At 52.3% G+C, this 25598-nt stretch overlaps 10 protein-coding genes across 10 annotated transcripts; 4 read left to right on the forward strand and 6 right to left on the reverse strand.

Annotated features, from left to right (window-relative positions):
- Positions 1–943: 943 nt before the first annotated feature.
- On the forward strand, positions 944–3210 carry J4E90_006450 (uncharacterized protein; the record flags this gene model as incomplete). Its single annotated transcript, XM_051435995.1, has 5 exons — positions 944–1456; positions 1510–2162; positions 2214–2576; positions 2628–2976; positions 3028–3210. 5 exons carry the CDS (start codon positions 944–946, stop codon positions 3208–3210), a joined length of 2061 nt encoding a protein of 686 aa, XP_051289789.1.
- A 738-nt stretch (positions 3211–3948) lies between these two features.
- J4E90_006451 (uncharacterized protein) lies at positions 3949–4825 on the reverse strand (the record flags this gene model as incomplete). Its single annotated transcript, XM_051435996.1, has 3 exons — positions 3949–4162; positions 4213–4632; positions 4692–4825. The coding sequence occupies 3 exons, from the start codon at positions 4823–4825 to the stop codon at positions 3949–3951; spliced, it is 768 nt and encodes a 255-aa protein (XP_051289790.1).
- Positions 4826–5357: 532 nt separating this feature from the next.
- Positions 5358–9362, forward strand: J4E90_006452 (uncharacterized protein; the record flags this gene model as incomplete). Its single annotated transcript, XM_051435997.1, has 5 exons — positions 5358–5414; positions 5485–5932; positions 5994–6683; positions 6783–9160; positions 9210–9362. The coding sequence occupies 5 exons, from the start codon at positions 5358–5360 to the stop codon at positions 9360–9362; spliced, it is 3726 nt and encodes a 1241-aa protein (XP_051289791.1).
- Positions 9363–9496: 134 nt separating this feature from the next.
- On the reverse strand, positions 9497–10624 carry J4E90_006453 (uncharacterized protein; the record flags this gene model as incomplete). The annotated part of the gene is made up of 1 exon (XM_051435998.1): positions 9497–10624. One exon carries the CDS (start codon positions 10622–10624, stop codon positions 9497–9499), a length of 1128 nt encoding a protein of 375 aa, XP_051289792.1.
- A 1486-nt stretch (positions 10625–12110) lies between these two features.
- J4E90_006454 (uncharacterized protein) lies at positions 12111–14095 on the reverse strand (the record flags this gene model as incomplete). The annotated part of the gene is made up of 7 exons (XM_051435999.1): positions 12111–12224; positions 12305–12569; positions 12622–12845; positions 12898–13759; positions 13807–13875; positions 13924–13991; positions 14042–14095. 7 exons carry the CDS (start codon positions 14093–14095, stop codon positions 12111–12113), a joined length of 1656 nt encoding a protein of 551 aa, XP_051289793.1.
- A 762-nt stretch (positions 14096–14857) lies between these two features.
- On the forward strand, positions 14858–16534 carry J4E90_006455 (uncharacterized protein; the record flags this gene model as incomplete). The annotated part of the gene is made up of 1 exon (XM_051436000.1): positions 14858–16534. The coding sequence occupies one exon, from the start codon at positions 14858–14860 to the stop codon at positions 16532–16534; it is 1677 nt and encodes a 558-aa protein (XP_051289794.1).
- An 810-nt stretch (positions 16535–17344) lies between these two features.
- Positions 17345–18505, reverse strand: J4E90_006456 (uncharacterized protein; the record flags this gene model as incomplete). The annotated part of the gene is made up of 3 exons (XM_051436001.1): positions 17345–18013; positions 18071–18391; positions 18470–18505. The coding sequence occupies 3 exons, from the start codon at positions 18503–18505 to the stop codon at positions 17345–17347; spliced, it is 1026 nt and encodes a 341-aa protein (XP_051289795.1).
- A 532-nt stretch (positions 18506–19037) lies between these two features.
- Positions 19038–20192, forward strand: J4E90_006457 (uncharacterized protein; the record flags this gene model as incomplete). The annotated part of the gene is made up of 4 exons (XM_051436002.1): positions 19038–19082; positions 19218–19580; positions 19637–19955; positions 20020–20192. The coding sequence occupies 4 exons, from the start codon at positions 19038–19040 to the stop codon at positions 20190–20192; spliced, it is 900 nt and encodes a 299-aa protein (XP_051289796.1).
- Positions 20193–20841: 649 nt separating this feature from the next.
- Positions 20842–21297, reverse strand: J4E90_006458 (uncharacterized protein; the record flags this gene model as incomplete). Its single annotated transcript, XM_051436003.1, has 1 exon — positions 20842–21297. The coding sequence occupies one exon, from the start codon at positions 21295–21297 to the stop codon at positions 20842–20844; it is 456 nt and encodes a 151-aa protein (XP_051289797.1).
- A 3464-nt stretch (positions 21298–24761) lies between these two features.
- On the reverse strand, positions 24762–25264 carry J4E90_006459 (uncharacterized protein; the record flags this gene model as incomplete). Its single annotated transcript, XM_051436004.1, has 2 exons — positions 24762–24882; positions 24936–25264. The coding sequence occupies 2 exons, from the start codon at positions 25262–25264 to the stop codon at positions 24762–24764; spliced, it is 450 nt and encodes a 149-aa protein (XP_051289798.1).
- Between the last annotated feature and the right edge of the window lie 334 nt (positions 25265–25598).

Consider the following 25598-nt stretch of genomic DNA (forward strand, 5'->3'; position numbering starts at 1 on the left):
AGGCTCGCAATCGAGATGTACCATCCAAGTATTGCTTGGATCGCCTACATCACCAGGAACGAGATAACCCGAGCAGTATGCATTGTGGTTTGGTTGATTCGAAGAGTACCAAGGTAGAATGTTCGGGCCTTGGAAACATCATGTCGAACTTAGGGCGATCGATCGAGCTCTTACGACAAGAACCGTGCACGTCTTCTAATGGGAAAAGGAGGTGCAGGGCGTGACCGCCATGACATGTTAGTTATTGAGTTGCAACAAGGGTCGCTTGTGATGGCGAGATACCGTAGCCGGCTCGTGACTCTAAGCGCCGTGCAAATGGGTGCTCAGGTGGTGTTGTACTGTGCCTAAGGCGTACACGGTGCATCTCTGCGTGACAGGTGATGGCGGCTGAAGATACATGGAAGGAAAACTGGACCGCTCCGTGCTACGCAGCACTCGAGGGTGCGGGTCTCAGCCATTGGTTTTGCGCTTGTTGGTGTCGAAGGAACCACGGCGGTTTGGCGTTCGCAAAGACAATACAATGGCATGAAACATGATGGCCTGCGCCAGACCCCTTGGGACGTTTGACGACGAGCGTCTAATTATGGACTGCACGCAAGACCGTGGACGCAGCACAGGAGATTTACCATGCAGACTAGGCTCAGTCGTCTCAAGTGCATATGCAGGGATGGTGATGTGAAGCTTGGAAATGGACGTCTGAGGTTGCCAGGGCTGAGAGATGTCTTGGCTGGCCGCCGGCGTCACTCAGTCGCGCCTGCCCACTCGAAACCTCCGCAGACCTCCTTCCCTTCGTTCCAGCGTGACTGCCGCCATATTTGCGCCCCGTTGGACGACATCGATACCCGTCCGCCGCCCCTGCCGTTCTGCCATTCGCTGCTACACAGAGAGCGCCGTGCCGTCTAGGGAACGCCATACCGCTTCCGAAGTCTGCAAGACCGCCGTCATGGACTCGTCAGACTACTTCACACCCGTCCGGGAAGACCGAGATGCCCCAGGGCCGCCGACTGAAGACTCTGACACCGACATGGCCGCCTCTGCCACCGCTACAGCCTCGTCCTCGCGCTCCACCATGTACACATCACCACACCCGCGCAAGCCCGGCCGCATGTCTCGATCGGGAGCACCACGGCCCATACTCACTCCCAACAGCCCCCTGAGCTCGACGATACCGCACAATCTCCTCCCCTCTGCGCCGGCCTCACCGCCTACGCCTGCGCCGAGTCCGACACCGACCCAGCGGGTGCCCGACTGGAGCACCGCCGCCGAACACGAAGATGGAGACATCAAGAGCATACGGGCGCAGTTTGGCGACATGAACAGAGCCGAGCGGATGCGCCTGCTGGGCGAGCTGCTCAATTTGTGCGACAGCCAGGAGCTCAGCTTTGTTGCCGAATTCGTCAGTCCTAGATTGAAGAAGGACCCCTTCATGGTTCTGCCTACCGAACTCTGCTTAAGAGTGCGTTTTGTATACATTCCCCGTATAGTCTCGATCGCTGACACATCGCACAGATCCTGGAATGTGTAGACGACCCCACTACCCTCGCTCGGGCATCGCAGGTATCCAAGAAGTGGCGCGAACTCGTCAATGACGACAGCGCCTGGCGGTTACTGTGCCAGAAGTACTCCTTCAGGGCTCTGTCGAGAGAAGAAAGAATTGAGGAAGACGACACAACCGACGAGATGGAGGACACCGACTCAAAGTCATGGTGGCAGAACGACGAGCGCGCACCGAGGGTAGAGGACGTCGCTACGAGAGAACACCTTGAGGTCGGCCCGTCCAACGGCGGTGCTGATGGTCTGCGGACGCAGAGCCTGGACCGAGCCGCGAAGAGGAAACCTTCACAACGAAAGCAACAAGCAACCACATACCGGTCGCATTTCAAGCAGCGGTACATGGTTGAGACGGCGTGGCGGAATGGAGGAGTGTGCGATGCGCGGCAGATTACTCCGGATCAGGGCGTAGTAACCAGTCTACACCTGACCAACAAGTACATTGTGGTTGCACTTGACAACGCGAAGATCCACGTCTTCGATACTGTCGGCGACCATCAGAAGACGCTCCAGGGACACGTCATGGGTGTATGGGCTATGGTGCCTTGGGGCGACCTTCTAGTCAGCGGTGGATGCGATCGCGATGTGCGCGTCTGGAATCTTGCAACTGGGTAAGTTGTTCTGCCGTCTTCCCCATGATAGCAACTAACAGAGGTTGTCAGCTTTCCCCAGTTCACTCTGCGCGGTCATACTTCGACTGTGCGATGCTTGAAGATGTCCGATGCGAACACGGCTATATCCGGCTCAAGGGATACCACACTGCGCATCTGGGATCTCAAGAAGGGCCTATGCAAGCATGTACTCATTGGTCACCAGGCTAGCGTCCGATGCCTCGAAATACACGGTGACATCGTTGTGTCCGGCAGCTACGACACCACAGCCAAGATTTGGAGCATATCCGAGGGCAAGTGCCTGCGCACACTCACTGGCCACTTTAGTCAGATATATGCGATCGCCTTTGACGGGAAGAAGATTGCAACAGGCAGTCTGGACACCAGTGTCCGGATATGGGATCCCAATGATGGGTAAGTCCGCTCGCGTGCCACAACATTATCGAAACTAACTCTCTCGTGTAGCAAATGCCTCGCTGTACTACAGGGCCACACCTCGCTTGTCGGGCAGCTTCAGATGCGTGACGACATTCTTGTAACTGGTGGATCAGACGGCTCGGTCCGCGTGTGGAGCCTCGCAACGTACCAGGCTATTCATCGACTAGCTGCCCACGACAACAGCGTTACGAGTCTACAATTCGACAACACCAGGATTGTCAGCGGTGGCAGCGATGGTCGCGTCAAGGTCTGGGATCTAAAGACCGGTGTCCCCGTCCGAGAGCTAAGCAGCCCTGCCGAGGCCGTTTGGAGGGTGGTGTTTGAGGAAGAGAAGGCCGTCATAATGGCCAGCCGGGGCGGTCGGACAATCATGGAGGTAAGCTTGAAGCACGCAATTACTATTACCACAACATACTAATCCGTCTAGGTATGGGACTTCTCGCCCCCTGCCGAAGAGGACTTCGACTCCCGATCCTCTACACCAGCGAGCATGCCCGATCATCTCGCCGAATACAACCGGCCGCGGTCCGCCATACTTCCTGCAACTTCACCGCTCGTGCAGGATACGGGCGCTGGCGACGTTACCATGGGCGACGCAAGCGATTCATAATACAACAATAGACTTGCAGAGCACTAGCAGTGCAGTAAAGGCCGTTAGGCGCTGTCATTCCATCGCCGCCGGAGCTCGCATCCAGGGCCTCGACAATAGCTGGAGGCTTCCACACGGGGAGGTCCGGTAGAAACCGATATGGACAGCACTAGTCGAGTTACAAGGCCTACATCCGAGCATCCACCACCAGCGTGGAGCGGTATCTCCGGACTCACGATGAGCCCATCCGCGTTTACAAACGTGATAACGAACCGACCGATTTGTTGTTCGATTATAGCTCCATGGCCGGTCACGCACACCTGAGACCATATGGTTGGCATCCGTAATGGGCAATTGAAATGTGCGAAAGATCGATGAACAGCTTGCATATGGGGCGTCTTCTTGCATCCACAGCCCATATCTGGTATATAACAGGAAGAGCTTGGATTTGTTTGGACTTTTGTTTCTTCGAAAATGTATGCATGATATAGGAGCGTGGGCTTTTGAATGACTTGGGGCCGGATAAAGGCAGGGGAGTTCAATGTGAATAGAATGTCAATACTCTTCAAATAATCCAATGTGTTCGGAAGGTTGTGTATGTATTAAGCTTCACTGAATGGATCGAAAGGTAACATCTCGATACCTTGTTAGCCAGACAAATACTGTATTCAGCCTCCCGTAATGATGCTTGAACTTGAAATTATAATATCTCCCGTTGATTTTGCAATGAAAGACCGACTATTTACAAACGCGCGATACTCAAGACTGCCCAAAGTGCTTACTGTTAAACTGATCAACAATTTCTCTTGCAGTTTTGACAATCTCCACAGCCCCAGGCGAATCCGAGTGGCAGCACATCGAGACCTCGTGGTCCCCTATAGGAAGTTGCAGCTCCTCGCCGGTAACAGCCGTGACAGTTGCAGTTTCTACCTGACTCTGAATGTGCTTTCTCGCCTCTTCTGGAAGCCAAGGTCTGCACACAGTCAGCATTGCACTCAATGGAAGCATACGCATGCAACATACCTCTTCTTACGGTCGATTACCAAGGTCTTGTCCTTGTTGTACTTGACATCTCCGTAAAGCTCTGCTACGAACGGCAATCCAAGCTCTTTCGCAACCTCTTCGTGCAGAGTTCCCGCAAGACCAAATACTGTTGTTCCTTTGGGCACACCAGCATAAACTGCACGGCACACTTCCCTGTCCCGATACATCATCCCGTACAATACGCCATGGGGCTTGACATGATGTAAGGGCACATCTTCTGCATCCAAAAAAGCTTTCAACGCGCCGACTTGGTAGCGAACAGCGGCTGTCAGTTCTTCCGGCGACATTTTGATCTCGCGTCGGCCGAAGCCTTGAATGTCCGGGAGGCCAGGATGTGCACCGATTTTGATGTTGTGCTTTTTGCAGGCCAATACTGTCTGGTGCATAATCAATGGGTCCCTGATTACTTGTTGTCAGTAGAGTGGAATTGAAGATATTGATACAAGAGTTTCACGTACCCAGCGTGGAAACCACAGGCTATGTTTGCATGGTCAATAAGTGGAATTAACTCATCATCTGGCCCGCATTTGAAGTTTCCGTATCCTTCACCCAGATCCACGTTGATCTTTACAGGATGCTTGATAGCTGGCATTGTAGACCCTTGTACGAAGAAATTCGTTAGCTGGTGAGAGTGAAGCACTACGGTTGGAGTACGAAGTGTCTTGCGTTGGTTCTCGAGTAGGTCATCAGATGCGCGTGTAGTGGTAGCGGAGAGAGTTGGAGTAGTTGGAGTAATCCGCTCGGACCGGAGGTCATGCTTTCATACCATTCCAAAGTCATACTCGGCGTTATCCCGCAATGGTCGAACTTTCCCCACAGCTGTCAAACGCGCTGCACGCGTAGCGTCATCCTCCAATCCATGGATGCTTGTTATCGACCCCGCCTCTCGAACGTCGGCGGTGACGTCTGCATCACCGGAGACACCCCGGGAGAAAGCCTACGCGTTTGGTAAAGCACCAATGACAACGCCTTCGCTCTAACGGGTGGAGGTAAGATATCGGCGCGAAAGGGGAATGGCGGAAAGGTGGGGTCATGCAACCTGCCTCCAACTATGGAACTCATAGAAGGAGCCGGCTCGTGAATGATTTGGATGAGGTGATTGCGTTCGCGAACCATTTGCTCCAATGTCTGAAATGCAAAAACTACGAGTTCTGTTGATTGCGAATAGAGGCGAGATCGCGGTATGTGGCGCTGGAGCCGCGGAATTGCCCCGTTATCGATAACAACCTCCGACTGACATTGCGGGTACAGGTGCGCATCACCAGAACGGCCAAAAGACTCGGCATCAAGACCATCGCCATCTATTCAGAAGCCGATGCCGCGTCGCAGCATGTCCGAGATGCCGACGAAGCAGTTTTGCTACCAGGAAGCAACGCGACTGCATATACTGATGAGGCAGCCGTACTGCGCATAGCTAAGGAAAGGGGCGCGCAAGCAATCATACCTGGATATGGGTTCCTGTCAGAAAACGCCCATTTCGCGCGTCTGGTCGGTGATGCAGGTCTCATCTGGGTCGGGCCATCATCGGACGCCATCGATGCCTTTGGTGTTAAGCACACCGCCCGAGATCTGGCGGAAAAGGCTCATGTTCCCATCGTACCCGGGACGAAAGGCCTAGTCGAGAACGAAGAGGTGGCAGCGAAGGAAGCCGAGCGCATTGGGTTTCCTGTCATGTTGAAAGCGACCGGGGGCGGCGGCGGTACGTCATATTCCATAAACCGCATGTGAGATACATACCAACGTCTAACATCGACATTTAGGAATGGGACTCATCACATGCAATAATGCCGAAGAGGTTCGCGACGGCTTTCGGATGGTGCAATCTAGAGGAGAAACGCTGTTCAAGAACCCCGGAGTTTTCATCGAGGCCTTCTATCCCGCGTCTCATCACATCGAAGTCCAGGTATTCGGCAATGGCCAGGGTCAAGCCATCCACTTCGGCGAACGCGAATGTTCCATCCAAAGACGACATCAGAAGGTCATTGAAGAATGTCCAAGCCCGTTTGTAGAAAGGCATCTCGAGCTGCGAAAGAAGCTTGGTGAGGCTGCGGTACGCCTCGCCGAGTCGATCAAATATGGTTCTGCTGGTACCATCGAATATCTCGTCGATGATAAGTCTGGCGACTTTTTCTTTCTGGAGATGAACACGCGACTTCAGGTTGAGCACGGCATTACGGAGCTTTGCTACAACGTCGACCTGGTAGAACTCATGCTGAAACAAGCAGACGCACAACTAGCAGGCAAAAACGGGCTCGACGGCAAGACGTTGAAAGATATGCAACCATCAGGGCCGAGAGGATCGGCTATCGAAGCTCGTGTTTACGCTGAGAATCCGCTAAGAGACTACGCACCGTCGCCCGGTCTACTGCAGAAGGTAGCCTGGAAAGATGTTCCTGGCAGTCGAGTCGACACGTGGGTCTTCACTGGAGTCCGCATTACTCCAAATTACGGTACGACGCTCTTTCTCTCTCCCTATACAGGACACGCGAATCCTGTATCGAAATTAGAACCCTGATAGAGAATGTCAATTCCTTACTAACAATGACCAGATCCTTTGATAGCGAAAGCCATGGTTCATTCTCCATCCAGAGACGAGGCAATCGCGTCTATGAGTGAGCTTCTCACCCAATCTACCATTTGCGGCCCCCCTACCAATCTCGAATTCCTTGCCAAAATACTGGACGATTCGCGCTTCAGAAACGGCACCACCATGACCAGCTTCCTCACAGACTTCAAGTACTCGCCTCAAGCTATCGACGTGATTTCGGCTGGAGCATACACTTTAATTCAAGACCTTCCCGGGCGGCCAACAGTTGGCAAAGGTGTACCTCATTCTGGACCCATGGACCCGATCGCATTCCAGATCGCGAACATGCTCGTGGGAAACCCGCGATCGAAGGAAGCGCTGGAACTCACGCTGAGTGGACCAGAACTGAGATTTGTTGGCCCTGCTATTGTCGCGCTGTGTGGAGCTCCTATGGAAGCATCCTTGGACGAAGAGACCTTCCCTATGTGGACAAGCGTAAAGATCGAAGCTGGTCAAAAGCTAAAGATTGGCAAGACGACGGGTGGAGGTTGTCGCTCATATCTCGCAGTCTTCGGGGGATTCCCGTCTGTTGCGGAATACTTTGGCTCAAAGTCGACATCGCCGCTCGTAGCGATCGGAGGCTACCAGGGCCGGGCGCTGGCACCAAGCGATCTGTTACAGACAGTGGCGGAGCTTCCAGACACTTTTACTAGCGTTTCGCTCCCAGAAAACCTGCGACCCATCTACAAGTCAAGCTGGGAAATAACAGCAATGGTTGGGCCCCATGACGAAGGCTACTTCGATCCGAAGTTCATCGAGGAGATATACAAGACTGAGTGGAAGGTATCTCACAATGCATCGCGGAGCGGAATTCGTCTGGTGGGACCGGTTCCGAAATGGACCCGTAAAGATGGCGGCGAAGGAGGCGCGCATCCAAGCAATCTCATCGAGTACGGCTATCCACTGGGCACCTTGAACTGGACTGGAGATGATCCGTGTATCTTCCCTGTGGACTGCCCGAACTTCGGAGGATTTACCAGCTCGACTACAGTTGTTAAAGCCGACTGGTGGAAGCTGGGTCAGCTCAAAGCGGGAAATACTGTGAAGTATGTCCGGGCTGGTTTCGATGATGCGCTGAAGAAGAGAAAGAGAAACGACAGCTTCTTGAACTCAGTTGAGCAAGCCATCAGCGGCGAACGCGACTTCGAAGGCATTGAAAGGATGCAAGGTGCACACTGCAACTTCCATGAGGGAGATATCGGAAAGGCTGTCATTTGGGAGAAAGATAAGAACAATAGCACTCCACAAGTCAGGTATCGTCAAGGAGGTGATGACCATATCCTGATCGAATACGGGAATGAGAATTTCGATCTCAATCACCGCTGCCGCGTCACTGCTTTGGAGAACGCATTGCACTCAAACTCCACTCCCGAGCTCATCAAGTCCAACCTGTATAACACCGTGGGGTGCTGCACATCGCTTCTCCTTCACTACAACGGTGCCAAGCTCCCTCGATCAGAGCTCATTGCGCACCTTCAGTCCATCGAATCAAATCTCGGCGACTTGAGAAGCACCAAAGTCCCTACCCGCGTTTTCAAGCTTCCAATCTCATTCGAATCGAAACTCCAAGACGAAGCAACTCAACGCTACATGACTAACCAGCGGCCTCACGCACCGTACCTACCCGATAATCTTGCGTTTGTCGCAAAGAACAACGCTTTCACGCCACAGCAGCTGAAGGATATATACCTCACAGGCCAATTCATGGCAGTAGTCGTCGGCTTCTTCTGCGGCAACACAGTATCGCTGCCCGTAGATCCGCGCCAACGCCTTTCCGCTCCAAAGATGAACCCAAGTCGCGTTTTCACACCCGAAGGCACAGTTGGATGGGCCGGCTCCTGCATGTCGATATACCCCGTTGACTCACCTGGTGGGTATCAGATGACCGGCCGAACGGTACCCTGCTGGGATTACTATTCCTACAAACCCGGGTTCGACACAAAGCCTTGGATTTTCCGTGACTTCGACATCTTGACCTTCTACCAGGTCAGTGAGAAGGAACTCGATGATCTACTAGGCAAATTCCGTGCTGGAAAGTACCAGTGGGAGTATGAAGACGTGGAGTTTGATATGGCGCAGCACAACCAGCTTCTAGAAAAGAAGAGCGATGAAGTCAGGAAGATTAGGGAGAAGCAAGCGGTCGCCCAGGAAGAGATGACGAAAGCCGAGAACGAGAGTCTGGAACGCTGGAGGAAGGAGAAGGCTGAGAGTCAGGTTGACGAAGGGACCGTGGAGAAGCTGTTGGATGATCCGGATATCGTTGGAGTTGAGGCACCGGTCGATGCGAATGTGTGGAAGGTGGAAGTTAGCGAGGGCGATGAGATTGGAGATGAGAGTGTGGTAAGTACATTCATGAGGTTGTTCATCTGGCATTGCTGACATGATATAGATCGTCATTCTTGAAGCGATGAAGCTGGAGATTGCGGTCAAGACGCCAGATACGCTGGCGAAAGCGGGCAAGTTCAAGGTTGAGAAGGTTTTGGTGAAACCAGGAGATACTGTGACAGCTGGAGGACATCTGGCACTGTTACGCAAGAGCTAGCTAGGGAATGTAGTTCATTCATTGTAATCCATGCGTGTGTAAGCTATATCATGCATCAGAATGACATGCGTGTGAACAATACGTAGCCACCTTTCCACATCGCCCAGTATCAAGCTCATGTCGTCTCCAACGAACTAGAACTCCAGTTCCTTCAAGTTGAGACCCGTGCCACAGCTAGTCTTTTCAGTCGGTTTCATATCTGCCCGACCCCAGTCGTAAATTCCGCCACGCTCGACGAACGACTTCTTATCCCAGACGATTTGCTGCATGGCCTTCTCAACTCCAACATCCAATATAGACGCGCTCGTCGTCATCATGCCCTCGCCCTTGTCCATGAAGCGCATGTACTCATCAAGCAAGAGGTAGCTGCTGGCCATTGAATTGTTGTCTTCGGGTACGTAGCATTGAAGATGCTTGTGGCGATCGCAGAAGGTGCGCCATTGTTCGTCAGTGACCAGAAACGTCCTTGCATCGCGCTTCCGTGTTTCGTCGTCGTTCTCGCCTGCAACGATGAGGCATTGGAAGACCTTCCATCGGAATGGCGCTAGCTTCTCGATATTGGCAACCATATCTTCGTTCCAGTTGTGGATATTTACGACGGTGTTTAGCTTGAACTTCACGTTGAAGGCCCGGCACCACTCGGCAATTTGGAACAGTCGAGCGACGTTCTTCCCGTCGTCACCACGGCCAATCTTGACGTTCGTCTGCGCGTCGAATGAGTCGCAGAAGATGGCCAGAATGTCGAGCCACTGAGAGTTCTCTCGCATCCATTTCTCCGTGATCTTGCTACCGTTGCTGACGATGCTGATGCTTTCGACGCTCAAGTCTTCTTTGCAGTAGCGAATCAGGTTTGAGGGAAGCTTGGGGTGTAGGAATGGTTCACCGCCCGCGATATTGAGTTTGCGCATACCCGCATCTCTGAGCAGTCTCAGACCTTCTCGCGCTTTCTCATCGCTTAGATTGTAGGAGCTGGTCTCGGTGTGGAAGCAGAATTTGCATTTGTAGTTGCACTCCCGAGAAGGGAAGTAATTGACTGATACCGGCGCATCTGGTGGCTTCGATGGATCCAAGGGCTCGTGGACAACCGACGTTTCAACGGCTGGCTCTTTGGTAGAGGGCTCTTCAGTGAGTGATACGGGTGTGAGAATTTCGGTGGGCTTGATAGCGGTGGACTTGTAGACAACGTACGCGCAAGTCGCGAGGACAATCCCGACAAAGTACCGAAGAGCGGGTACTTCAGCGACAAGTGAGAGGAGCACCATCGTAAACGGTATTTCCGGAGACGACGTGGATGATAAGCGATAGTCGCTGCAAGAGAACCAAAGTCTTCAGAAACAAGAGGAAGTTGGTGCGGGATGCGTCAACTTCTATCTATACAGGCAGTGATGGTTCGGCCTGATAGAGGAAGTTCCGAGCCTAGGAAATGTGGGTCTTGAACAGCAAGAAATCGCTTTCGATCACAACTTCCTTGATATACTGAGTGGGGGCGCTTGCTACAAACGGCAATCAGGGCTAACAATCAGTGGAACGCCCCGGAAGCACATACCAGGCACCTTCCACAATCTTACTGTGCCCCACCGAGGCACTTCCTACCTCGCATGGGAAGTACAGTTCTTCTAGTCGCATTACCAGCAGCTATCGGTACCATGGCAGCCTCAGATCAGACCAAGGAATCCCCTCGCGGCTTTGCTATCGCGTTCGTACTAGGTATACTGCTCAGCTTCGCTTTTTAAACTTCAAAGTAACCCATGACTAGGTGCACCTGGTGCGGGGAAGGGGACACTGTGTACGCGTCTAGCTCGAGACCACAACCTGGTACACTACTCAGTCGGCGACAGTCTGCGGAGCTGGATGCGTGAAAACGCCAACGCCCCACTCGCAGTGACTATCCAGGACAAACTCGACAATCAAGGGTTTTTAACTTCTGAAGAGTTGAACCCTTTCATTGCGCGCGCGATCAGAGATGCCTTGTCTCAGCAGCCACCCAAGGCCGGCATCTTGGTGGACGGATTCCCACGAAGCACAGAGCAACTAGAATCATGGAACGTGTGGCCATTTCCCGAAGATCTGCCAATCGCAAGCGGGACCAACACCAATGCAAAACCAGACATTGTATTATCGTTACGCGTCAGCAAACAAAATGCGAAAGCCAGATATTCGGCTCGAGCCCGAGATAGCAACGATAGCGATGAGAAATTTGAGCGGCGTTTCTCTGAATATGAGGAAGAGACTTTGCCTGTGGAAGAAGTTTATCGTGAGCGCGGCATTTTGATCGATGTGAGTATGTAATAAATTACGAAAGATCGAACACTAAATTGCATCTAGATCGACGTGAACGGTTCGAAGGAAGAGAACATTATAGAGATGACCAATAGCCTTAATGGAAGTAGTCTCTGGCGGAGAGTTATGGTCGAGAGATGTATGGACACGCATTTTATCCTTACGTAACCATGTACTTCGTAACTCGTTGGCAAAGTAATAGGTCGCATGTAGTTGGACGCCACTAACTTCTGCCAGTCCATGGCATGCCACGGCAACTGACCTTATCCCATGGATCTTGCGAATATTTCCCTTCTCTGTGCATTGTTTCATGATGCGTGTGACAGAGACGTGCCCGTTGTCCTGGTGGACCAAAGCTTCCTTAGTCCCTTCATGGCCCAACATATTCTGCCCCAGCGACGTATGATACGAGCATCGCCGAAAGTTATAATGATTTCATAAGACGAGAGCATCCAGATATCTCTCACATCAGGACTGGGGAGTGAGAGGCAATTCTCGGGACCTGGAATGAACGATTTCGATGTCTCCTTGACCCCGGGCTTGAGTCTGTCGTATATTCTCCGCGGCGGAACTAGAGGACATCTGAGGGGTCTATTAGGATGATGGAAATGAAAGACGGGATTTGCTCGCAGTCGCAACTAGCCAGGAGGTCATATTCTTACGTCGCCTTGTTGAAGTTTGTCGGACCAGTCTGGTCTATACTTCGTTTTCATGTGTTGCATGAGATCGACTAGGGAGGCTGAGAGGGCAGCGGAGCTTGGCCACCTCCAGGAAGAGAGCTCGAGAACGAGGAGCGCGTTGGAGTACAACTGGATAAGGTTCCCACCAAAGATTGCCGGCATGTTCTGTATGAGCACTGTGCCTGCTCGGTATACCCAATGTGGCGTGACGAAGACATGGATGCCGCCGAAACTCACTACAGCCTCTCTGTTTGTGATGGTTAGTATGACACCCTTCAAGGCATGCGGATATTACGTACAGCACATGCCATGCACTCCCCCAACAAGGATTCAGCAACAAGTGTGTTATGTGTAAGGTAATGCGTATGACAGGGAGCAGCTCGTCTCTCTCGTCAAATAGCGGTAACAGCTTCTTGACGTTCTCCTTGGCGATGTGGTCGCCTTTGCGGAAGCGATTTTGCATGCGATACAATGAGCAGAGGTATTCCGCGGGCTTCTCTTTGTCAAAACACATTTCTTCATCCTGCGATAGATGAGCCATGATCTTCAGAAGGCTGCGCAGCTGATAGACTCACCGGCTCCGGAAACAATGCAGGTCTATCCAGTGTAGATGCAATCTGGTTCTCAAGGCAGAATATGGTCATGTGCATGGCTCGCAGTAGTTGGACATCGTCGGGATCCAGCTCTTGTAACGCTCTTTTTGACTCAAGGTCGAATGCAAGACGGCCTGCGAGAGCTATTTGCTGGCCAATGTTGCCAGCTATTGGGTCAAATGAGCTATTGATAGCGAGTAGTAGAACCGATCGGATGGTGTCGATGTTTGGCTCCATCGTTGCTAACTCGAGGTGTTCCATAGCATCTGCAAAGTACTGAGTGGCGAGGGCCCGGTATCTAATGGAATTGGCCTGGTGGTATGTGAGCCTACCCCTAGGGTTCCAGCAAGTATCAGGAGGTTGCTTTTTACGAGTGTTGGGAAGTATGTAGCATGCTATGGAATATATCATATACAACGAGAACTTCTCGGTGTCCGTTAGGTCATCAGGTACGTCAGGTCCGAGATAACGGAGCGATGAATCCAGGATTGGATATATAGGTTGCACAGTTTCGAGATAGAGTTGCACCAGCTCATACTGCTTCTCGGGCGAATCTTTGTTGCTGTAGTGCCAGTCGTCAAGCTCTTCGTCAGTCTGCACGGCACGATTTTCGTGCGCAGTGTGTAGTCTGGGGGATTTGAGAAGGCAGGATTCAGCGCCAAGGTATCGATAGCTGTTTCCCGCTTCGGCGAAGTGATGTTCGTATCGAGGAACTTCAGAAGCGATGAATTCTGTTTTGACGTGTGTAGCAAAGGCGCCATTGTCCGTGAGCCCGCCGGATGTCGCTGGCGACCCATGGCCACTGGACAAATTGCGCACACGATCTACTAGCTCGCTGATGTAGCTGGGCATGTCTTAGTACGAGTTCGAGGACAAGCCTCGTCTGCTCACCTTCGCGGTAGCAGCTGATTGCGCCCGTGGTCGTAGAACATGCATTCCACGCCGGCTTTGGTGCATTGCCTGACAACGTTAGCAGGACGCGCAGGGTGGGACAGAGAAGCCATGTACCTGCACTTGGGCAATAAGGTATCGCATCCGCGGCGACACTCTCGGCATCGCTTGCATGCGGGGAGACTCTGGGGAAGTGTAAGTGCACGATGGCGAATTGCGGAGACGGCGGCGTTACCTGAATCAGCGCATCTAGATCGAGCGTGGGGGGCTTCGAGGTCGCGGCGGCCATCGGAGTGGGCAGTTTGCAAGGAGGCGACAGGTACGGGTCAAGGTCTAGCAGAGCTGTCGTCTGTACTACGATCCATCGCGCGCCGTCGTCATGTCAGCGACAATGGTCGGAGACGCGATGGGAGGCCTGGGCGGAGTGGATGGCGAGCGAGGACGATCTTATCTGGCTAGGGCGTCCCAACACAGAAGCGATCACCCCGGCCGCCTGCATCCCGCGTGCCCACAGTCCGCCCACATGCCAGCATTCCGTCCTTCGTTCGAGAACACCAGCCATCGGGAATCATCACCGCCAGCAAGTCCTTCATCTCCGCCATGACAACGGCGCCATCGTGGTACAGACGCCAGACGCTCGAGGTTGGCCATGCAGAACCGCACCAAAGTCCGTCGTCGCGTGCTGGCCTGTGCTCGCTGTCGGAAGCGTAAACTCTCGGTAGACGCTTTCCTCTGCCCCCGTCATACATGTACTGACTCCATCAAGTGTGATGGCAAGGTTCCCGCCTGCACGCGTTGCGTAGATGCTAGCGTCCAGTGTGTGGGATTCGATTCTTCAACCCAGCAAGAAGCTCCGCGCTCTATTGCCGACTTTCTGGAAGCCCACATCGCTCGGCTCGAGGGCCAAAGCAGCACGCCCTCGACGCTGCCATCTCTAGGACAGTCAAGTGCTACTCTGTCATCTCCAGCAGATTCTCACGCATCTGACTCGAGGCCGGGGAATTGGCGTCCAGAGAAATGTGCCTTCGCCGACAGCCTCGTCAACCAGGTCATGCAAGACATCACGCCTTCTTTCCTTGGTGTGTGCAAAGCTCGGCCCTTCCTACAGTGCGTCATCAGAGGCACGAGGCTGCCTTCGAAAAAGGGACCTGTTCTTTCCAACGATCTGAACGAGAACCACCCCAGATCCATCTTGAACCCTCAGCAGACCAAGGGGCTGTTCTATGACCTCATGCCTGACGAGGTTGGCGCCAACAAACTACTCCAAAACTACTTAGATCGCGTCATCACACAATATCCCATCTACCATCGGAACGACGTGACAACTGCTTTCAACTCCATCTATCACAAGAAAGCAGCAACGCCAAATGAAGACTCATTCCGAAATCGATACATAGTCTGCATCATCATGGCCATCTCGCTAACAACAAGCGCACGGAATAATGTGCAGAAGGCGAACGATCTTGCCTATCAGCTTGTTCGGCACGCCATGCAATGGATTCCAGAGGTTGCAACCAACGATATTGCTGGACTACAAGCTATACTGCTGCTAACCCAATACATCTTCCTGAATCCTAAGATGGCCGATCTATGGCTCATGACAGGTCTCATCAGTCAAGCAGTCATTGACCTAGGACTGCACCAAGAGCTGCCCCATGATGCCAAAGTCTCCGCTTACCAACGCGACATGCGACGACGTATATTTTGGTGTGCATGGGAAATGGAAGTTGGCGTCTGCTGCATATTTCTACGCCCTACAAGTCTTCCGGTTGGGCGCATAGATGTTCATTTTCCCATGGAGATTGACGACACCGCCATTACGCAGTCTAGCATATCACCGACTGGACGACTATCGAAATTCACGCAGCGTATCATCTGTCGCTTTCGCCTTATCGAAGCTGACGTCATATCCGTCTTGTGGCATGAAGACCCTATATCTCAAGAGTGCTCCTCGTTGGAGGAATGGGTACAACACACTATCAATGCCATGTCAGATTGGCAACGCGAGATATATGCAGCTTCAGAGGCCAACAAAGATCGTAGCTTGAATGCACGATGGACTGAGATGCGCCTGTACTCCGACATCGCAACCCCTTACGTCTTGTCCTTGTTGCATCGCACCTCTCGACGACTGCCGAACCCAAGTAAAGAGCAAATGATGATCGCTCTACTCAATGCCGTCAAGGTTGCTGACGGCTACTTTCAGCAATCTGAGGCAGAAGCGGGAAAGATCAAATACGTCTTCCATCCATGCCATCATGTCTTCAATTGTGCGCTCATTTTCTTGCAAGGTTTGCAGCGCTGTCCGAAAGAAGTTGCGGACCAATACTCATGGCAACAAGTTGAAGAATGGATGCACGTCTTTTCGAAATGCTTCTTGTCCATCTCGGAGCGATGGGCAGCAGCGAAAAGGTGTTTCGAAGAGTACGAACGACTACTCCTTCCGGTCAAGAAGGAATACCTCGAATTCCTGAATCAGAGAGCGAGTTATTGTCCGCCAACACTGCACCAAACGGTCTCTGATGCGAGCAATCTCTACGACTACCAAGTGCCGCCCTCTATACTTACAGAAATCGATGAGGCTTACCAGTTCTGGACGGTTTTCAACCCTACCTCAGCGATCGATGCACCAGACCCACTGGGTGCATACTCTTACAATCTCGCGCCTTCTGATTGGAATGCGGAGTTTTCTTTGAATGATAATATGGACATGACACCGGAGTTGTAGTAATCTTTGGCGTTTCTCGATCACCTTTCTTCTCTCACCGGCATTTACGTCTTTCAGCTTGATGACAGCACAGCACTGTACTGATTTACTTAGCTAGCATGTGGAATTGTTGCGCATTTTCGGTTCGGACTAATGAAATACCCTTGGGTTGCGGGCTTACATCTCTTCAGTGGTACTTTGTTGCTCTAGACTTCCGCTGAGTATCAAGCTTGATAACACTTTGACTGGATTTCAACATGTGTGAATATGCGTACACCCAAAGGTCACTGGACACGTTTTGAGCGCACAGTCGATAATAATGAGGTTACATTCGCCAAAGCCTGCCGTGGCTTATTTCCGCGTACACATATGCGGGGCACGCGGCACGGGAGTCGCCCGGTCACGTCCAGCGTCTACCAATGTGTCGGGTGGATTCGACGGCGCCGAGAGTGCTGCACTGCCAACACATAGCGCATTGAGCCCCCACGCTGCGGTGGGGAAGGACGGGCCATTTACCCGCAGAGTATCTGCATATTCGTTCACGAACGAGAACTGCCCTATACACGTACCGGCTACATAGTCACAAGACGTCTTTACTTGAGAGGCAAATTGGAAACGTAGTCAACTACATCAGTGTCGCGTGTGACGACTTTCGATAAGCATATAGATCTCCTGACACGTAGTGCAGTGGCACAGGCAGTTCATGCGAGCGTACGCACATCTAACGTGTCCTGGTTATGGGCTTCTATCCACTTGACTGCCCTCATTCCTGTGGAAGTGTAAGAATTTGGTATCGTGTTCAAATAAAGACGAATATGCAGTACATCTGCCCTATAGCTCTAGACTCAGAGTTTCCTCTGGCTGTGTTGGTATCCCCATCTTCAGCACTGCTTTCTTGCTTTTCAAGTCCATAACAATGTTGAACAGGGTACCACTTCCAGTCTCCTCGGTCTCAAACCTACATATCGCACCCGGCGCATTCTGCTGGTCGGCAAACAATTGAGTCACGTCTTCCCAGCTTGGGTCGTCACCCAGCGCTCCCACGTTCGTGGCCATTGTTTGAACCCTAGTGATGGAGTCTTTGAGCCATACGGTATCGATTTCGCCAGGGTGATCCAGCAGCAGATGATTCGTGTGGATGACCCTTGAGCTAGAGTCTGGTAACACGTGCGCAAAAGTGCTCTTTGTGAATTCTAAGCCCAGGGACGTGTTTGCATCAGCTATGAGAATATGGGCTGAGGATGCCATGCCGAAACTCTCTAGCTTGCGTACTGCTTCGTCGACTGACGTGCTCTCCAGTGCCATTCTCAAGCCAAAGTGAGCGGGCATTCGGGTAGAATCCACGCCGTGAACTTTTATGGCGTTAAACAACGTGCCTACGCCGCTGCTGTTGAAGCCGATCTTTCCAATTATGCCTGCCTCGGTTACTTGGATTATAGTGGGCTTGTTCGCTTGTGTAATCTTGGTAACAATCAGGTTCTCTTGCTGCTCGGTCATCCACTGGGCACCGTCAGCATGCGATCATCGCGTTCGTGTTCTTCTAGAGGTGCTGCATACATCCCAGTTCTGCGCCAACCATGCCCGGTTCTGAGTGTGCCACGCGAGGGCAGTGCAGCCATCGCTGAACAGGCCAAAGTTGATCTCAGTTCGGACGTTTATCGCTACGATGTCTAGCAACTCGCGTCCGGAGCCGTCGGCAATGCCTTGCATCTCTTCGTAGAAGTTTGGCCATTGCGCCTTTGCTCGCTGTTCAAACGTCGACGCGTGTTGGAGGACCTGTGGCCATCTCTTCTTGCAGTTCTTGAGGAAGAGACACGCGTAGAACTCAATGCAACGCGCAATTTGTAGTTTCGCGGCTTTACCGTGTTGGTAGCCAATCTGTGCGAGATCAGCATGATCCTGGTCGCTGTCGCGTTTCGTCGCGGCGGCAGCAATGACGTCACGCGTCAGACTTACCTCGTACGGGGTGCCCTTGCACTCGACAAACAGCATCGTGTACGACAACCCGACAAATATCAGACGAGAAGATGTAGGAAACAGTCTAGATTCCTATTCGAAGGAATGAATTGCTAAAGTCTATCTGTCTGCGGAAGCGCTTTCGGCAAACCCACGCACATGCCCCGCCTTCGACGTGCGCTCAATTCCGTCTCGAGCTACGCCACGCGCTCCTTCGTCTCTCATTCGTTGTAAAGGTGCAGCATGAGTAATTCTCTGCGAACTGCGCTGCATGAGCACGAATGCAGTTCATGGACCACTGCAAGCTAACCCACCGGCGTTGAAACCCTGTTACTACCTGCTTGATTAGTGCTTCGGAGTATATCAGCGACGGGCGGTGAACCACTCCCTTGGTATCGAAACAGCCGCGGACAGAGATGGCAAGTACAACTGTGCCGCGGACTATGTCGTTTGAGAAGGCAGGGAGTTGACGATAAGAGGCGATTGCATCTCGCCTGCATTCTGTTGCTTCCCCGAGGGTTGCTCCATAGCCAACGACTTTCTTGCCTTCAATTTTACCTAAGAAATCATGCCAAAACGCGTGCTGTGTACTTATGGTATTGACATCGACGCGGTGAGTAACACGTTTGCCATCTTCGTTCGGACACTCGCTGATTACCGACACACGCAGGTGAGCGGGTGGCACGTTGGATTCACTTGAAGTGTCTCATGGGCACCAGCTAACAGCACACCAAGGCTAAACACCAAGACTGGAGCCACTGCCAACCCAACCGATGTGTCCCGCGGTGTATTTGGTGCCACTGTAGGCATTGATCGTCTGCTGAGGCTTTGGGACAAATACGATATCAAGACAACATGGTTCATACCAGCACATTCCGCGGAGTCGTTTCCGCATCAGATACGCAAAATCGTCGAAAAAGGACATGAAGTCGGGCTACACGGCTACACACACGAATTTGTCTCCCTTTTGAACGAACAACAGCAACGAGACGTTTTGGAGAAGAGCATACAGGTCTTGACAGACATTTCAGGCAAGAAACCGCGCGGCTGGACTGCACCTGCCTGGAGCACGAGTAGGGAAACGACCAAGCTCCTCGAAGAGTTCGGGATCGTACGATTACCATTGTCTAAAATCAGGCGTAAACGACGAGCTGACATCTACTGTAGGAATACGATCACTCCTTCATGCACCATGACTCTCAGCCCTACTACGTTCCTTCCCCGCACCTCAGCACGTATACAGAAACCGACGTATCAAAGCCAGCTTCCCATTGGATGAAGTCCATGTCAACACTGAAGCCATCTGCAGTCGTGGAAATACCTGCAAATTGGCATCTCGATGACTGGCCACCTTTCCAGCTCTCACTTACACAGCCAAGCACGCATGGCTTCGTCGATACCGCGGTCATCGAGCGCTTGTGGAAGGAACAGTTTGCGTTTCTGTATCGCGAATGTCCGGACGACGGAAGCTTCATCTTCCCAATCAGTCAGTCATATCCTTGGAAGAGCTGTATGTGAGACAAAGACTGACTTCGTACACCCATCTTTAGGCATCCACCCGCAGGTGAGCGGCAAACCACAAGTCATCTTACTGCACGAGAGGCTCATCGAATGGATCAACGGGCACGAAGGAGTGGAATGGGTCACTATGGAGCAAATCGTTGATGAGTTCAAAAGCGGCAATTTGAGCGGCGCGACCGTAGAGGGTGGGGCGGACGTGTAATGTTACACCGAGATGGAGCCGAGATGTTACTCTCGCACGCGAATGACTAACATCCACTTCTCGGTTGGCACAACCCCTGGCAAATCCTTCGACGTCAAACTGAATGAAGAATATCGAAACGAGGTTTTACAGTCTAAGGTACATGTGCCGTGGCATTTCGCGCTCTTCTTGCATAGCCGCTATACACGAGCGCTACGCCTCGTGAACCGTCCTCACGGGCCCGGAGCAAGGCGCATTACACCGAGCGGCGGACGGCGACGATGACGCCCCTCTCTCAAGCGAGGGCCTAGTCAAGACGATGTATTTGACTTTCCGTGCCCCCAGTCCCACAGTCTGCCAACATCTCCAGGGCTCACTTTTGCATGACCAGGTAGTACACCATCGCCATACGTTACTGTTGCTTCTTTGTCGAACTGTGAACTTTCTGTGGAGCTTCGGTGATTACATTGAATCATGCGCAGAAGAAAGAAGGGTGAATCACCTTCTGACCCACTCTACCATGCATCCCTCTTTCCGGTCTAAGTACTATATCAATTCTCTATCTTTTCTAATCTACCTGTCACACGCAACACCTCATCCCAATGTCCCAGCCAAGCTCCACCATACAACTTCAAATCTACTGCCTTCTTGCTCATCCTCATCCCCGCTCTCAACCAAGTTCACACTCGTACACATCCCACCAAGTAGTCTTCAAGTCCCTCGCCATAATATCCACACTCACTTTTCTCGCCTCGTCTTTATACTTCTCCTCCACCTCATCCGCCTGCTCGAACCTCCACACCATCTCAAAAGATTCTCTCTTTAGCCTCCTATCCGAATACTCTGCATCGACTCGGTTGCAAAGTGCTTGCTCGGCCAGCGGCAGTGTCTTCTGTCGACCGGGTACTTCGACGCTGAGAACGTGGGCTTCTTTGAGTACCTCCATCTTAAGAACTGTGCTGCGATTGGTAGCAGGGTGTGTGACGCGAATGTTGATGTAGAAGAATTCCTCGTTGTTTTCGGGGTAGGCGCATGTCTGGGTTTCGGGGGTTGCGGACACGATGTTGTAGAGGGCGCGAGAGAAGGTTGTGGCTTTTGTGACGACGATGAGGTAAATGGGCGCCATATTTTGCGTACGAATAGGCAGTTGACCAGGATCTTGGCAATATTTACATTTGCTGAAGTGGTGACTCGTGCTGATAAGTACCTGGACAGGAGCGTTTGTGTTTCGACACGTGATGAAACTACACGGTGTTGCTTGCTGTCAGGCCTAGAACCCACACATCGCGCGGTCTTCACAGAAGCTACTGGTTAGACATCGGGTGTACTCATTGCAAATCATAAGATAATTTTCAGAGCAGATGAATCTGCTGAAACTACCCATCCATCGAACAATCTACAGTGTTGATAATGCTTTTGACTTCACTTTCGACGTCGCTGGGCATAGAGAGCAGCTCTCCTTCTCTCTTGAGATTTTCGTATAAGCTCAACGCCACGAGGACTTTCGTGATTTCGAGCACCTTCCCAACATAGCTCAGTCGGCGGCGCAAGCTTAAGCTTGATCTTCTCTCCCTCTTTCTCAAGACCTGTCGCTTCAACTGAAGAGAGTTTTTCGACTTCTTCTGTCGAGAAGTCCCATGGCAAGTAAACTGGTATCGATTCTTCGAAGGGCTTGCCATTAAATCTTTTGATGTCCAGAGCCTATCGGTGTTGTCGTGAAGGCTTGATGTTTATTCGAGATTCGATTGAGGACATGATGTTTTTATACGCGTTTCGTTGAGGAATGTGAAGACTTGTGTTCGAGACATGTATGAATGAGCTGAGGCAGGGGAGCATTTGTGTCTTTGGTGCTGCGACCCATCTACAGCTGTGAGCCATGAACTGTTAGACGCTAGCACTCGATTGGCCACGTACAGCATGTTGTGACCAACAGTCAACGGACACAGATCGTAGCAATAGCTGCTATGACGGGTAGGCAAGCGGCAGTCGAGCTTCGGGCTTGGGAATGCCGTCAGTCACAGTCTATTGCAAGTGTCAAGCCGCGGGAATGACATGACGCTAGGTCCACTTCCCCCATCGAACCCATGTTCCGCCCCACCAGAGCGCATGCATGCAAGTGCGACCGCGGAACGCGGAGTATGTCGACGCGCCACCCGCCAAACTTCACGCATTTGTTTGCTCACCACGTCCAAAGCTTCTAGCCTTTTTTGAACTTTACCGTGTGCACTGGAAATTGCAGCTCTCGTATCCATATTCGACATAGAATCAATTCCTCCGCCTCCTCATAATGGGCACTTTGACCGCAGACTGCCCACGCCTGGATACACACTGTCCGCACAAGCTTGCCACAAGCTGCCGATTGACTTCTACCCCGAACTGCTGCGCTTGTGCCGACGAAAGAGTCCACTCGCGGACGTATCGCGTCTACATTGACGGCGTGGGCTTTGTGAACCGCGGCACAAGGTGGCAAGGCTATTGCTGGTTCTGTAAAGGTACAATATTGCTCGATAGGACCTCGAGTTACCAGATCGTAAACTAACTATAGCCTAGAGTTCTGGAGCAATCGTCTTGCCGCTACCGAACCTCCCCTCGAAATTTCTCAGACACGCGTACCCGAGATACCTGATCAGACCGAGTTCCTAGAGCGATGGTGGGAGTTTCACCAGGGCTATCGCATTGCGAAGCTGCCAGATGGGACTGAACAACGCATGCCTGTCATAGGGGAGCCATTCCGGGAAGTCAGTCCTGGCTTTCTTCCGCGAACATTGGATCAGCTGAGGGCCGGCGTAGAAAATGATGCGAGCAGACCAGAGAATCGACTGAGAAGAAGACGGTTAAGCTCTGAAGAGGAGCGGCCAGAGCAGCCACACCAGAGTCTAGAAGACGCGCTGGATGACCTACTGCAAGAGACGGAGGAGATGGAGGTTTCGCACACAGAGCCCACGGCACCAGCAGAACCACGAACTTCTGTCACACCCCAAATACAAGAAGAGCCGTCAGAGCCCCCGCGGCCAATGACACGACGAGAAGCGCAGCAACAAAATCGGCGAGAGCGATTCGCACGCGTATTCGGCTCCCGGGAGGAATTAGAACAGGACGACTACGAGTCGCCGCTGACACAAATGTACACACGAGCATACGCCCGCCAGCGCCAGGCAGACCAACGAAGAGCAGATGGGACTGAAATCGCACCTCCACTCGATGGCCTATCCCCACAAGATCGTCGAGAAATCGAGGAACAGCTGCTATGGGGTGTGATGCGAGAGTCGCAGTCATTTGCAGAGACTCTAGAGCCAGAAAGCCAAGTTTGGAGTTATGCACCCCGGCGCCCAAATCTTGAGAACAACGACGTATCCCGCCCAGACCTGGATCTGGAGACAATATTAGCAATGCCCGGCGGTGGGGATGCAGCAACCAGACCCGCAACTGTAGCGTCGGCGCTCGAAATACTATCCAATGTGCGCGCCTCGGCTCTCCTTGAGCCCGGCATGCGCAGTACACGTCTTCAGCACAGGTTCGCTGAAGCGCGTGCATTTTTGCGCGTCGACCCTCCGCAGCCAGAACTACCGCTCGTATCGCTTGACAGCCAGCCTGATCGGCCAGAGCCAAAGACAGACGCGGAAATGACAAAGGTACTCGCGTGCCAGGTGTGCTATCAGCAGCTTGCTGATGTAGCTGTATTGCCCTGTGGGCACATGGTTATGTGCCAGTGGTGCGCTGATGTCGTTGTTCCGGTGAAGCATGGTCATATACCCGTGCGGCCGACAAAGTGCCCCATGTGCAGAAAACAGGTGAAGCAGAGGTTCAAGATACATACTGGATGAGGTGGCTGGATTGACGTCACGATGTAATGAAAGTAATGATCTACGATGTATATATAATTGGATATAGGTATGATCTAGACAACGAACCAACTCCGGTCTGCTAGGACTGGTGACAATCTAGTGCAATGATACCTATCCACGAGCCTGCTATCTTATCACTGCTTTGCTCTCTAACCTGTCTTCATCGTTGGTCCAGCTGGCATGTTCTCTCTCTTTGTGCCATAGAATGCGTAAAGCCCGGAGCTTTGTGCGGGGAAGATGCGGACCGATCGTATGTAGGTCTTTCTGTATATCAACGTCGCGTCCCTGATCAGCCTGTGGAACATTGTCATCCACACTCGTGGAGACTAGTTCTGCTCGTGTGAGTTGGAGGATACACGTCGTTCTCTCGGTCTTTTGCGTTGTTTATACATCGTGTCACTTCAGCGAAGTGTACTCGTGGTGATGTTCAACTCATGGGTGTGGTGAGGATGTGGAGACGGCATTGATGCCACACCAGCTGGTGAAAATGCTCAAGGTCCGAGAAGTCGACCACAATGAGTCGGCAGTTTCATGAGCGATAAGAGTTGCCTGATCTTCATCGAAACATTTCTGTCACGACATGGTCGACAATGAGATGCCCATGCAGATGCCCTTCCCTCTAATCGGAGCAGCAGGAGAAGACACAAGGACGTGGCTTCGGTTGTTGATGCGCGGGGCGAAAGTATGCGTGGATGCGTTGAGATGCGATGCTAGTAAATCCGGGGCATGTGTTCGCGACAAGGACTCAGAGTCCACCATAGATGGCGAACGAGGACAATATGAGTACCAAGGTGTTGATGACAGCCCAGACAAAGGGTATCCAGGTGGACATTTCGAAGTAGCCCGCCTGATATACGCCTCCAAGTCTGATAGTAGTGAGTATGCGATCCATATGGCTCTTTCCAGAGGCATCACTCACAGTCCGCCAACAATTGCACCCGCAACAAGTGCTTCAACACCTCCCACAATGCTGAACACAGGTAGGGCTATCCATATCAACTTCCAATTACGCCATTGCACTATGCATGCCCATAGCGCAGTGATGAAGTGGATGCCGCCGACCAGCAGCAGTGTCCAGTATACGGTGAAGCGGAAGATGTCATCGGGACGGTATAGGTAGAAGGACTGTGTCGCGCCGGCGGGAAGAGGCCAATAGAGGGAGGGGAAGGGCGGCGTGGTGTAGCCGAGCGGAACCGCCGAGTCGACGCGTTGAATAAAGCTGGGGAATATACGGTTAACTACGTTCATGGCCAAGATGTGGGGAACGTGTTGAGGCGAACGTGAATGTTGGGCCATGCACAGGGGGAAGACTGTGGTGAGCACAAGGGTCCAGTTGGGCTTACCTCATCTATGCGGCATGGCTATGGGGCGCTTCGTGTACTGCTACGCGTAGGACGAGGACCGCGGGATCATACGATATCAGAAGCCGATGTTTTGGAGTTGATGCTTGTGACGTCGATCTCGGAGTGAATGTGAACGGCTAAAGCCCGAGCTTAGCGCAACCTCGGCTGACGCGAGCGATGATCAACACCAGCCATTGCATCTCCAACACCTCCATGCGCATCTTCTGGTAGCCTGTCGC

This window comes from Alternaria incomplexa (assembly GCF_024043165.1).
Source record: "Alternaria incomplexa strain BMP 0042 chromosome Unknown scaffold_9, whole genome shotgun sequence".
In the NCBI taxonomy this organism is placed as follows: Eukaryota; Fungi; Ascomycota; class Dothideomycetes; order Pleosporales; family Pleosporaceae; genus Alternaria; species Alternaria incomplexa.